General features: G+C 37.0%; 1 protein-coding gene across 12 annotated transcripts in view; it reads left to right on the forward strand.

The window, feature by feature from the left end:
• Nucleotides 1-13,530, forward strand: part of CNOT4 (CCR4-NOT transcription complex subunit 4) — a 102,455-nt gene that overhangs the window by 65,055 nt on the left and 23,870 nt on the right. For 7 of the 12 annotated variants that reach the window (XM_087766163.1, XM_087766164.1, XM_087766162.1 and 4 more), the window contains 5 exons: nucleotides 1,910-1,996; nucleotides 2,561-2,662; nucleotides 3,478-3,603; nucleotides 8,439-8,572; nucleotides 12,342-12,497. In XM_087766163.1, the coding sequence (XP_087622289.1) occupies nucleotides 1,910-1,996; nucleotides 2,561-2,662; nucleotides 3,478-3,603; nucleotides 8,439-8,572; nucleotides 12,342-12,497 (605 nt within the window). The remainder of the gene's footprint in view (nucleotides 1-1,909; nucleotides 1,997-2,560; nucleotides 2,663-3,477; nucleotides 3,604-8,438; nucleotides 8,573-12,341; nucleotides 12,498-13,530) is intronic. The other 5 variants (XM_087766168.1, XM_087766172.1, XM_087766169.1 and 2 more) reach the window with 3 other exon arrangements.

Here is a 13,530-nt window from a genome sequence, read left to right on the forward strand (position 1 = left end):
GGAAGAGAAAAATCAAAGTTAAACTGATCTGGCATATAAGACTTCAGTTTCTACAAGAATATAGCAACAAGTATTTGCAAGCAACTGTCAACACTGGCTTGGTGCTATTTATTACTGAAAAATATATTTGATTTCTTTGACCAGATAGAGCATTTGTGAGTAAGAAAAATAATAGTGTATACAGTTAATTTTTTTTAACCTCAGATAATTCCACGCTGAATACTTGAAGTAATAAGAAGTGGGTTTATTGGTGTAGTAAGGGGGGGGTGGGTGGGGGGTGGGTGTACTGTGTTTGGTGGTAGCAGTATTCTCACTGACATACCAGAAGATAATGTGTACTTACAGAATATTGCATATAGCAACAAGATGACTTGATTTCCAAGAAACCTAGCCTGAAAGAGAGAGATGGACTAAAAAAAAAAAAAGTGTTCAATATATTCAATTTAAGTTTTCCACTTAAGCAGGGAAAAGAATCCTGCACAAATGAAGATGATTTGGAAGGGCAGATTGGCTGATATTTGCTGTTTTGGGAAATAGATCTGTGGATCATAATAGAGTACAGGTGGATCCACTTCTGTTGCATGCTCTTGCAAAAATTGTGAAGGCCATGCTGCCATAATCTTATCAGGAGTATAATCTGTAAGACACTTGAAGGAACTCTTCTGTTTTACTCAGGATTGTCAGGCTCTGGAATGATGCCAGAGGGTGGGTGTAGGATCTTTCAAGATGGTGTAGATCAAGTCAAGAGCAGTCAGAAGAGACCAGTGAGTGACTGGTTGTCTATACAATGTGCCCTGTAATTCTACAGGATGTTCCAAATGTAATTAATGCTGTTGGATCTTGAAGACATTGATGCTCCCTTGAGAACGGAGAGGAGGTGGCTAGGTAAAGAAGTTCTTGGGTCAGTACAGTTTAACTGTACTATCAACTGTTAATGTGAAGATGGAGCTGGGGAAACAAATCTTCCTTTTCAACCTTTCAGGTTATTGTCTAGAACTAGAAATACCCTTAGCTTATCTAGCTTCAGTCTGATTCTTCTGCACCTCCTTCCATCACGGGGATAGAAAAAGAAAGGCTTTTGGTACCAAATTATATTTGATACCAGATATCTGGTATTATATACCACATATATTGCCAATTCTATTGGCACACAGGTAAATGTTATTCAACAGAGTTGCTTAATACACTAGAGATGTTCCTGCTTTGCACAGGTTCCTTAAGTGGTGTGTTACTGCTAACCGATGCAGGGAAGGGCAAGACAGGAGTATTTATTTTTTTTTTTTCTTTAGGATGTGATATTCACTCATTCATTTCAGCGTGATGTTGGTTCTGAAATGTTTTTTTCTTGCCCTTGGGAAGTGTCATATATTACATTCCTGTACTTTGGTCTTCTGAAAACTTGAGGTTATCTTGAGCTAATTGGTTTACTCTCTTTCTCTCTGGGGTGGGGCGAGTGTGTCATGATTCAGTGTTTTGTTCCTACCAGTTAATACAGCTGAATGCAAGTTTAAGGTGGTTATTTATTTTAAAACTGGAATGAATGTGATTTTTATTTTTTCCTCAAATTATAAAATAGATACATCCCATTCAGCACAAAATATTCCTGTATGTATCTTGCCAGGGTAGGGTTTGGGTAATCCGAGTACTGAAAGAAATTTAAAAAATACAACATAAATTGTGGAATATCCTTCATTTAAGTTCTTTACTGCAGTGGCAACGTACTCTATATTGCAAATAACCATGTTTTACGTTGGAAAACAAAGCTATGTCTACATGCTCTCCTCCTCTTTGTAGAAGAGGCCTGTTTTTTATTAGTTAAAGGCTTTAGTTGCGCAGTTACACAGAAGAATAAATACAGCCCTGTATGAATTAACTTTCCAGTACACCACTTTACTTTCTTTCCTTGTAGGTTTTGAAACGACCAGAATATTTTGGGAAGTTTGGCAAAATACATAAAGTTGTCATTAATAACAGCACCTCATATGCAGGCTCACAGGTAAGTCAGAGGCCCTCTTGATTTTTTTTTTTTTTAATTCCTTTGGAGAAAATACATGTGTGCAGCGTGAATCTGGGGCTCCCTATTTCTGATTAAGCAACAGGTTAAAGAAGTAAAAAGAAAAAAAAAAGAAGGCATTGCAAAAATCAAATTACTGTTAAGTTACTGAGGTGTTGTCCAACTAGACTCTCAAAGTTGGATGCAAGATGCAATGTAGAAAGGTTAAAAACTGGGAGACAGGATGAGAACCTTCAAAGAAGCAGCAATGCAGCATTTATTCACTAATCTGCATTTCAGGGATAAAATAGCTTCCATTTAAGTATTTTTAGAACTTTCAAGGACCATTTTGATGCATTTCTTCTTTTCCCCATTCTTTATGCATCACATATAAATTTTTATGAATTCTACCATTTTTCTGAGTTTTCCTGTTAAAAACATCTAGCTGTGAATATACCAATTTATGAAGTGAGCTGCTAAAAAGGCAACTTAATGTTCAGATCTGTCCGGGGGGGGGGGGGGGGGGGGAGAAAAAAAAATATAAAATATGGTATGTTTCCTTTCTAGGGTCCAAGTGCTAGTGCATATGTAACCTACATCCGCTCAGAAGATGCTCTCAGAGCCATACAATGTGTCAATAATGTGGTGGTAGACGGCAGAACACTTAAGGTGGTAATATTTTTACATTCTTATGTATATGTGCTAGGACACTAATATCAGTGCATAGTATAAAATCTTATTTGTATGGATATGTTTGTGTTGATGAACAAAAATGTGCAGTTTATTGGGTATTGGGCTTTGACATATTTTCCTAGCATTAATCACAATGTGAAAGTTCAGTGAGCTTCCAGCAGGCAATGTTAATAGTGGGTTAGCAGGTAACTTCTTAAACAGAAGTTTGAGACAAAGACAGACACGTACCACCTCCCCCTTCCCATAGTGGCGCTTTTGCTGTATAGCTTAATAGCACAGTGTGAAAACCTGATTATTTGCTTTTACAGAGCATTTCTGTAGTCCAAATACCACACCTCTCAAAAGCTCCCTGGGAAATGCAAGTTTTTTCCTTTTGGTATCTGTGTAAACAGGTATTCAGGCTGACTTGGCCAAATTGGTGGCTATAGAAAATCATCTAGTTAATATTCATTTCCTGACCCTGCTACAAAACATTAACCAGTTTCATGTAATACAAACTCATAACTACATATTTGGCTTCTTATGATTATGAATGCAAGATATTTACGGAGGCTCTTATTTTGGCATTTATTTAGATTGGATGAAAATAGAAATACACCCTAATTCTCTAATCCTCAAGTATATAGACTTCTTACAAATGGACTTCCTAGTCCATATGCATCAAAAAATGCATTATGATGGAACTCTAAATCTTGGAGGAATTTTTTTTTTGCAAATACAGCTTTTTTTCTTACACTGTAAAAGGCATTCTTAACCTCCAGTACTGAAGTAATGTTTTTTTTTTTCTTCAGGCATCATTAGGTACAACAAAATATTGCAGTTATTTTCTAAAAAATATGCAGTGTCCAAAACCAGACTGCATGTATCTACATGAACTGGGAGATGAAGCAGCCAGTTTCACGAAAGAGGAAATGCAGGTAAGTGTAATGAATGGGAAACACATGAAATGTGGGATATATAATTTAGTCTAATATGTGTATAATGTAGCCTTTTGCTGAATTTTATGGCAGAGATGAATTTTGAAATCCAAAAGGTGATTAACCAGTTGGATATCGGAAGTGAACAGTTAAATTTTTTCATTGCGTGCTCCTTTTAAAGGCTGAAAAGTCTACTGAATGTTCGTGAGTCAAAAAGATGGAGATAAACTCTTAGCCAAGAATTCAAATAACCTTGAGTTACCTACTTGCCCTTTGTTCATACCAATGCAAGGTAACATGTTATTTTAAATCTCTGTGAAAGAAGTTAGTGCAGATCTGGGTTTTCCTGTAGGTTTTTGTGTGGCCAGTTATCACGGCTTAACCATCGTACTGTGATTTGACCACACTATCTGAATTCTGACATCCCTTTTAACCTGTGAAGGGTATAGAAACCTTTTGGAAATAAAACATTGAGGGTAACCGTAGTAAAGCATAAATACTGATGTGGGGATTTTTTTACTATCTCAACATCAAAATGCTTATTATCTAGGGTAGGGAAGCAAGTAAATTGATAGCTTTACTTTCTCAAATGTGGTGCATTCAGAGGTCTTTTGAGTCTGTACCTCTACCTGAGGTATGATAAAGCTTTTGAACTCAATCTTAAGTATGCCAGCCTTGCATCCATGCTGTGATTTTTTGCCTGTGGTCCGTCCATAAAGCAGGTGGTCCCCATCCCTAGTGCTAGCACAAATGTTGTACAAGTAGATTTTATTTCATGTGTTAGGCTGATGTAAGCCAGAGAATAAGGAAGAATGTCCATATCTATTAAACACTTTTTCCACAACTTAGCAGTTATTTCTGAGGGTTTCAGCTACATTTTCATAAATTAAAAAAATACCGTGCTGGTTCAGGTGTATAGTCCCTGTAGTATATATTTTCTTGCAGATAATGGCAATAGGAGATAAAATTCAAGGAGAACGTCAAACCAGGCCACCTTCTCTGTTCATTTCCCTGTATTTCTCCCACCACCTAGATCTGTTATATTATACATGTTTGAGGGTATGTTCCTGTCTACACTTTTTAGTTTTTTATACAGCTGTCAGCCATGAATTTATTTAATCCATTTTGAACCTGCTGATACTGTCAACCCTATAGTCTTTTGTGTCAGCAAGCCCCAGAAGTTCACCAGCTGTTTTGTAAAGTGCTTTCTTTTGCCTGTGTTAAACTGATCTCCAGTTAGTTTTGTCAAGTGTCCTCTAATCTTAGCATTGTAGTACTTGCTGGAAGCAAAACCCTTATTCACCTTATCCATTGCCTTTGTGATGTTGTAAAACTTGATCATATCTCTCTCAGCCTTCTCTCCAAATCACACAGTTTCTGGGCTTTTAAACTTCTTTGTACAGCAGTTTCTCCCTTTCTGTGATAATTTCTGGTGCCCTTCTGTGTACCTTCTAACTGTGTCCTCCTTGAGATGCAGAGGTCAGATGCATCATACTCATGATGTGGGGAAGCAAAGTTTAATACAGCAGTCCTCAATGTTTTGTGTGTAGTACAGTGTGGTGTTTCTTGTTTTGGTTTGTTGGTTTTTGGTGGGTTTTTTAAGTGCCCTTCCTAATGATGCCCAGCACATTTTTTTGTGTGTGTTTGCCAGTGCGTAATCAACTAACAATTTCAGAGATCTCTTGGCAGTAACCTCAGTATCTCTTCTCTGAGCTGTAACAGCCAGTTCACAGATCAATAAAGCGTTAATATGGTTTAGGCTACTTTTTCCTTGGCATGTTACCTGACTTGTCTCTGGTGAAGCTTGTTTGCCGAGTTCTCTGGGGTTCTTTTGGAGTTCATCCCTATCAGCACAGCAGTTTACTACCCAAAGAGCTTGGTATTGTCAGCAAAGAACTTGCCTTTTGCTCCTTTCTCATGCATGCCGATGGTGTTGCATAAAACTGATGTCAGTCATCAGTCCTCATCGTTTGCTTCTGCACCCTAGGAGTGTGACCAGTAAGTCTTACCTTTTCCTTTCCGTCTTTGAAGCAGCTTCAGTCCACACAAGAACCTTTCCTCTGTGCCAGGGCAGCTTTGTAAATAACTTCTGGTGTGAAACCTTATCAAGGGCTTTTTTGAAAATTTTGTGGATCTTCTTTATTTATGCTTATTTGACACTATTATAAAATTCCATCATGTTAGTTAAGTAGGATTCCCCTTTACAGATGCTCAGATTCATTCCCAGCAGATTGTGTTTATCCATGAACTTCTATCTGTTGTGTTTTGTTTTGTTTTTGTTTTGTTTTGGTTTTCGTGTTTGTTTTTTTTTTTAAGATAGACTTAATAATCTTAGGAGGGATGGAGGTTGAATTTAGCAGTCTGTAGTTCACAGGGTCTTTTCTACAGCCCTTTTTGTACAAGGCAATCGTACAGTGCAATTGTACAGTGGCAATCGTACAATCGTACAAGGCAATTGTACAGTGGCAATCTGTCCTCTGGCCTAACTGCCAGTTAAAATTGCTAGGCTATATACCTTGGCCAGGAATTCAATTTCACATATGAGTCCCTTCAGAAATCTTGAGTGGATTACACTTGATCTTGGTGACTTAAATGAATCTTCCTTTCCTGTTCTTTGTTACATTCCTTAAACTTTCTTCTTGATTTCATATTGCTTTCTTGGAAATCATTGGAAATTACACAACTGTTAAAGTGCATTGTGCTTTCGGTGCACCAGCTTTCTGGAGTTTGGGTTAGTGTCAATGAATTTACAGGTCCATTTAATGATATTGAATGTTCGTTGTCACAGACTTTGACAATTTTATTTTTTTTAAATAGAGAATCAATGGATGAACTTACATTCTAGGTTCAAAATTGTTAATAGAGCTAAACATTGTGACAAACTGAAAAGAACTGGTAGAACTTCAGGAAGTCTCTGAAAGTGAAGTTGGGAATTTAGGTAAGGTAGTTTGGAGATGCTAAGTTTGGCCTCTGGATTGCTTGTTGTAAATAAAGCACGATTACTGCAAGCTCCTATATAGGATTTTAATCTTTCTTAGATTTGTGTGACAGGTAAGTGAGCTTAGGACTGGCCTGATGTTCCTGGCCATGACGTTCAGTCTTTTGCCACTGAAGTCTTAGGCAAGATGAGATATCCAGGGAGGCTTCTTCTTACTCAGCTGCTTAATGTTTGCAGTGCAGATCTGTGCATCTGAGCTACTAGCTTACATTCTATTCATAGCGGATGGCAAAAGAAGCATTTCCAGGGTGCAGTATGTCTCATAAAGTTTCCATTTAGGTGAAGCACACTCTAGAACCACACTTTTTCTACTGTAGGTAGTAGCTTGGGTGTAGACACTGACACAGTTAGGTAAGATGATATATACACCAGATGTTTCAGTGTCCTTTTTTCAGGGTTGTGTAGGTTGACTACGTAGAGAAAGACGTTCAGAATCAACCAGTAATGGACAACTGGAGAATTAAGTAGAAAAAAATTGAGATATTCATAGCATTTGACTGACTTGGAGTATTCAAATGGGATATGCCTTTCTAAAGGAGCCCATAAGGGGATTTAATTTCTCAGCAGTACTGGCTTTTGAACTTTGTCAAATATTCCTGCATAATTTTTTTTTTAAAAAGCAAGTAATGGTTTCCTTTTAGGTTGTAGTACTTTTCTAGGAGAATGTCCACATTGCCTGTGTATCAATTCCGTTCCTGTTCCAACAAAACATTTATAAAGGGGATGAATTAAGTAATGTACAAATGTTAATTTTTAGGCATACACGCAGTGTGAGAGCTTTTAAATCAATACTGAAGATGTGATAGATAATAACATATGTGTTCCAGACTTAAGATTCAGGAGGCCTGACCATAAATCTTGGCACTTGTTTCCTCTGCTAAAGGACATCTCTTAGTACCTGGAAACTCTAGATAAAAGCTATTGACAACTTAAAATTCACTGTTCTATTTTGCATCTTGATTCGACTCATTACAAAACTTAACTTGCAAATAGTAATTCTTAAGTTGGAGTGGTATAGTAACCTACAAAAAATGTGAATGCTCATCTTGAATTTGTTTCAGATGTCACTTTAAATGTTAGGGGGATTGGATCTTGCTTTTTTTTTAATAATTTAGCCACAGAATGTTATAGGTAAGCTAGACATAAAAATACTCTCTTCCTTCACTCACCAGATTCAATATTCTGGCATTGGATTGGGCCTTCTCAATTTCCAAAAGCAAGAAATTGTTATCAATTAATTAATTCAATTAGTTAAAAGAATATTTCAATTTTTCACTTAAGAAGAATGATTTATCAGTTATTGCTCAGAATATCCTCCTTGTCACATGATAGTTAATACTCAGACCACCTCAGCTGTTTTTATTAAGCCTATATAAAATGAATTCCATTTTGCAATTTGTGATTTAAAAGACAGACTCTCTTTGCTCCTTCCCATCTTCTGCAAAGCTTAGTATGGTTGATATATTAAATGCAGACTGTCTTGGAGATTTAGCTATTTGTGATTTAGAAGGTATATTGTGAAGCTCTTGATTAGAACTGAAGAACAAGTTCTAATAAGATTGTAACTATTTTTCTGCTTTAGAAATCTCAAAAAAAAATTATAAATTGGTAAATACATCCAAGTGATTTCTAGGCAAGCTTTAGATTAATTGAGATCATGTCTGTGCTTAGATTGAGAAGCACTGTTTTTGAGTTTCAGTCAGGAGTGACCTATTAAGTTGTTTAAGCTCAATTACTAAGCTTTGGAATGTAGATGTATATATAAAAGATATTTTTAATATCTATAAAAATATCTATTAAACCAGTATTCATTCATTGTGAGTTTTTCCTTCCTTAGGCGGGTAAGCACCAGGAATATGAACAGAAACTACTGCAAGAATTATACAAACTAAACCCCAACTTTCTCCAATTATCTACGGGTACAGTTGACAAGAACAAGAACAAAGTGACAGCACTGCAGAGGTATGATGCGTAAGTACTGATGCTGGACTGCCTGGCTATGCTTTCTTTCTGGTTATTCCCAAAGAAAACTTTCTTACTCCTATTGCATCCCGTTGCCTGTTCTTTTTAGTGGCTATTATATGATAAAGTCTGATATGTTTTCTGTGTGCAGAGACATATGGGCCATTTTGTTCTAATACAAAGTGAGTGTGAGTCTTAGTAAGGAAATGTTTTTCTGCGGTGTGCATTTGGATCACTAGTTCAGAATGAGGTGGTATTATTCTGAATGAAGACCTTGTATTTTATATTTGCATAAATGCATAATATTTCTTAAAGACCAGATGTCAGCTTTCTTGGTATGGTGTCATGATAAATGCAGCCTGTACTCTCACAAATGAGGCACCTTATAGTCTTGATATGTGTGTTTTACGTCATGATTTGTAGTGCAGTCCTTAAAATAGGTGTAAGGACCTTGGAAATTGAAAGTAATATCAGTTTTTCTTTTGTGTAAGAATTCACAAGATGTGAATAAAAGATTTCTTGCTTTCATCTAGTGAACTTAAATTATATATTTTTCACTATGTTGTAATTGCAGGTATCACTTATTACTGCTTGTTAAAGTAATACTCTGAAGTAGCTTGTTCAGTAAGTTACAAAAAGATTTCTGTCCATATGAGTACATAGTCATGCAAAGATAAATGAAAGCCTAAGGTCATCAGTCTGTATGTGAATTATCCACTCAAATGTCATTTAAGATAAAGAAATAAAAACTGTTAACAATTTCCTCCACTCCTTTTTGTAGGATTTTCATAATGAGATGGGCAGAGTGGAATGTAAAAGTTAATTGCACTTCGTATGCACCTTGGCCTTGTAACCAGTGTTTGTGTTGTGTGCCAATTTAGCCACTACTGAATTTTTCAGACAATAATTTGCCACTGGCAGCACCACTGCACAACTGTTTAAGCAAGGAAGTGGGTACTGTATATAAAATATTGCCAATGGAGCTTGAATAAGCAGAATATAATTCTGAGGACTGGTATCCCAGATGGCATACTGGGATTATTTTCTTTAACTTCTGGAGGAAGTGTCTCATGCTCTTTGACTGCAAGTGGTCAGGACCTCCAGTTGGATCTGTTCTTAAGGACTATGCCACTTCTTACTTCTTGGGCACTGCTTCAATATTGACTTAAAACGTAGAGTGCAGTGAGTAAAGTAAATAGACCAGTTCCTGCATTTGGGTATTGATTATTTTATGTTCAAAGTCTGAACTAATCTTAATTTGAAACCTAATTAGATCCCAGCAAAACAAATAATACCGGTGAGGTCAGAATGCTCTGTCTGAAACTGCAGCATACTTTTAAGCCTTCAGAAAGCAATTATGAATTGGAGCTTGGCCAGTCTGTGGTGCTAACGTTTTGACACTTGTGGAAAAAATGGTATGTTACTCTAAAGGCAACAAGTGGTCTGGAGTTAATCTCTCTTGTCAGCTGAACAGCATCATCACAACACAGACTCTGTTCTTTGCTAAAGGCTAGGCACCACCTTTTGGGTTGTAAAGTGAATTTCTTCTTGCAGCGGGAATTTTGAAATCTTTCTTCAGGTCCTGTCTCATCAGTACAAAATGTAGCTTGTGAGCTGGTGAACGCGTGTTGTTCTCCTTCAGAGCTTTCTACCCAATCAGGTTCTCATTTTTGTCTGATTCATTGATACGATATTAATATTTCTGGCAGTTTGTCAGAGCCTCTGACAATTTTGTGGTTGTTCTTGTGTTTCTGGAGTGCAGGATTTCTGTTTCACTCTGGAATTGAGCAGAAGTTGAGTTCTGAAGAGTAGATGTTAATTATAACTATCCAGTAGTAGAAAACAGTTTCTTAAGCTGTGCATAAATGCTTTTTCACCATTGTGTTCTAATTTGAAAGGTCCTGCTCGCAGACCTTTCTTCTTGCTGCTGAAGGCAAATGTTAAAATCCCCCAGTGCCACTTTATGTATGTTGGTACTCATCTCTTGGTATGTCACTTGATAGTCATGACTGCATTGTCTTACGAGTAGAGAAATATTCGACATTTAAAACAGATCAAGCTTTTTTTTTTTTTTCTTTTGCCCCTGCTGACCTTTTCCTAAAGAACTGAAATGAATGCTTTCTTATGCTACAGGTGGACACAGTTGTTAAGCTCTTGCTGGTCTTTCAGAGAACAGCCCTTTAGAAGCATGAAGCTTTGAACTTAACCAAAACAAAAAAAGCCATGCACAAAACCCCACCCCAAAACATAAAACAGTTTCTTTCTCTCTACCTTTCTCTTTGGATGCAAAACTGACTTTTAGCTGTGAGATTTTAAAGTTATTTTTAGTATAGAGATGGCTTTGCACTGCAGCGGACATAAATTTTGATATTTAAAATAAATCTGTTAACAGATTGAAAGTCTTGTTATATCTAGATACAGCTCATTTTTGTAAGGGTGAGAATATTAAATGATTGACATTGCATGGATAATGCCATGTCTTCTTACCTTGATGTTCAATACCTCATCAATTTGCTATCTCTAACTTATTTCAAATATGTACAAAGCAGAGATGAGATCTGTAAATCAGGTCAAGGCTCTCATCTGTGTACATATTGTATAGGTATATGAGAAAAGATGGAGGTAGAATAGCAAATCTTGTAATACTAGCTGAGATTTGAGGGTAGCTATAATACCAATTTTATATGACTAGGAGTAGGAAACGCTTGTGTTGCTGTAAGCAGCTATAGGAATTTCCAGATTCTGTCTGTGAACTCAATAAATTGACCTAGAGATGTAGCGTAAATGTTGGACCATGTAATAAGAACATATTAATGAAGGGCGGCATCAGGAGGAACATATGCATTTAAAAAAATTTTTTTCTGAAAGCTTGTTCCTTACGAAGACAGCACCTGGACACTAAAAACAGTATCCTAATTGAAGCAAATGAAAAGCTAAAGTTAATATAAAAGAACTGGAGAACACAAAGGCAAATATTTTATAGTAAGATTGTAGGGTTAGCGGATGACACTGTATTTGAATGCACTCAGTTATAGATGATATTCCAGCTGGCTTCAATTTATATAAAATTTAACTATTTTCAGCAAATACTTGGGCTTTGAGTCCTCTCTTGAACTTCTTTCAGATCTAATTTGCACTCTGAAATGAAATTTAATGTTACTTTATAAAAGGGAAGTAATTATGGGTTTAAACTGGAAATGAAGTTACTTGAATGAACAGTGTGTTGGTCTGACTGGTCTCATGGTGTGTTAGTAAAGCTGTGGACTCTTGTGTAGGTGTAAAACACAAACTTCATCTGTTGGGGCTGGGCCTGGTAGGGCCTGGAATATAAAACATTTTTTCAAAAAAGTGATTTAGTTCATTATTTACAGAACTTAAATACTTATGGGATAAAGCAAAAAATTCTAAATGAGGTGTGCGTAGGTCTGAATACTTGAAGCTGTTGATGGATTTTTGGTTGGTTTTTTTTCCCTCTCCCACAAATGGACAAGTTTGGACTTCAGCGTTGGCAGAGCAGCCATCTATTCAGTGAAGAAAACAGAATTCCCCCCAGTTTTCTCTCTCCCCTCCCTACGCTGCTAATTCTTTTTTTTTTTTTAAGTCATCACCATTTAAAATCTGAGAAATAATATCCAGATAAATCTATTCTTATGGATTGTCTGGCACAAGGATTCATTTCCTCAGTGCTTACAATTTTTAAAAAACACTTTCTTCATAACTTGAACTCTTCTTTTTTTTTTTTTTTTTTTTTTTTTTCTCCACTCTTGCCTTTTTCCAGACCCAACAGTAATAACAAAGATGCCTGGCCATCATTACAGAGTTCAAGTAAATCAGCCAACGGTTTAACAATGGAACACAGGAAAACGCCTCCTATATTAGAAAATGGCACAGACCCAGAACACATGACTCCAGATGGTGCAGACTCAGATTTCGGGTAATTGTGCTGCCTTTTATACTTCAGATAGCTTGCTTTCTCTCTCACTGATTGGTGTGGAGGGAATGATTCTCCAGGCTCTCTCTCTGGAGAGCTGGATTCAAATCCTGATCAGGTCACAAAAAGCTAGGCTTAGCCTAGCCCATGTCAAAAAGACTGATTGGCAGATTGTGCAGGAGAAACCTAATGTGAAGTTAGTAAGTGATGGTACAAGTAAAGGTTGAGGGGAACTGAATAACTGGGGGATCAACAGCTTATGTAGCTGCATGGTCCCAGCCAGAGCTGAGCCCTTCATTTCTATACAGAAGCTTCCACAAAAGTAACAAACTAGTTGCTATACATCAGGAGGCTTGTCACTTGGAAAAGCGTCAACAGAAGGAAGCTAAATATTAGGGCTGAATATCTGTCATCTCTTTACAGTAGTGTGTTCCAGAAACACAACTGCAGAGGTAAGGCTCCCTGATTATCACTCAGTAACAGGAACAACAGGGCAGCAGATTCAACTGAGGCTTCTTTGTGCAGAGGAAGTAATTCATCTGCTTGCAATAACTTCCTTATTGCCAACCAACATTTTTCCACTTTTGGTGCCCTCCTTGAATAGAACTGGTGTCCTCTTCCATCATAAGAACCACTTGCAGTTCCGATGGTAGTATGTAGTCATGCTGGTTTGTTTCTTATGGACCCCCTTAGGTAATATCAGTTGGGCTCATTCAGAGGTTGGATGGGAAAATAACAAGGTAAACACTAACATTTCAAGAAGTGGTGTTGCCAATTAGGTAGCTGATCTTTGTTTTAAATCGATATTGAACAGATGCATTAATGTTGTGAGTGCTGTTAAAAGTGGTAACATCTTGTTAGGCTTAATAGCAGTCTTGTTGAGGCGTGATCAGAGATCCTGTGGTTGCATTTCACTAGTGACATGCAGCTTCCTTCTTATCTTCTCTGAAAAGCATGTACTAAATGTAGGTAAAAATATTGTAGCCAATAGATAATGAATCTTGTTCATTCCTGAGGGCTGGAAGCCCATCTTACA

The sequence above is a fragment of the Nipponia nippon genome, unplaced genomic scaffold (genome assembly GCF_047370975.1).
Source record: "Nipponia nippon isolate SJK-2023a ecotype South Korea unplaced genomic scaffold, ASM4737097v1 scaffold_3, whole genome shotgun sequence".
Taxonomy (NCBI): domain Eukaryota; kingdom Metazoa; phylum Chordata; class Aves; order Pelecaniformes; family Threskiornithidae; genus Nipponia; species Nipponia nippon.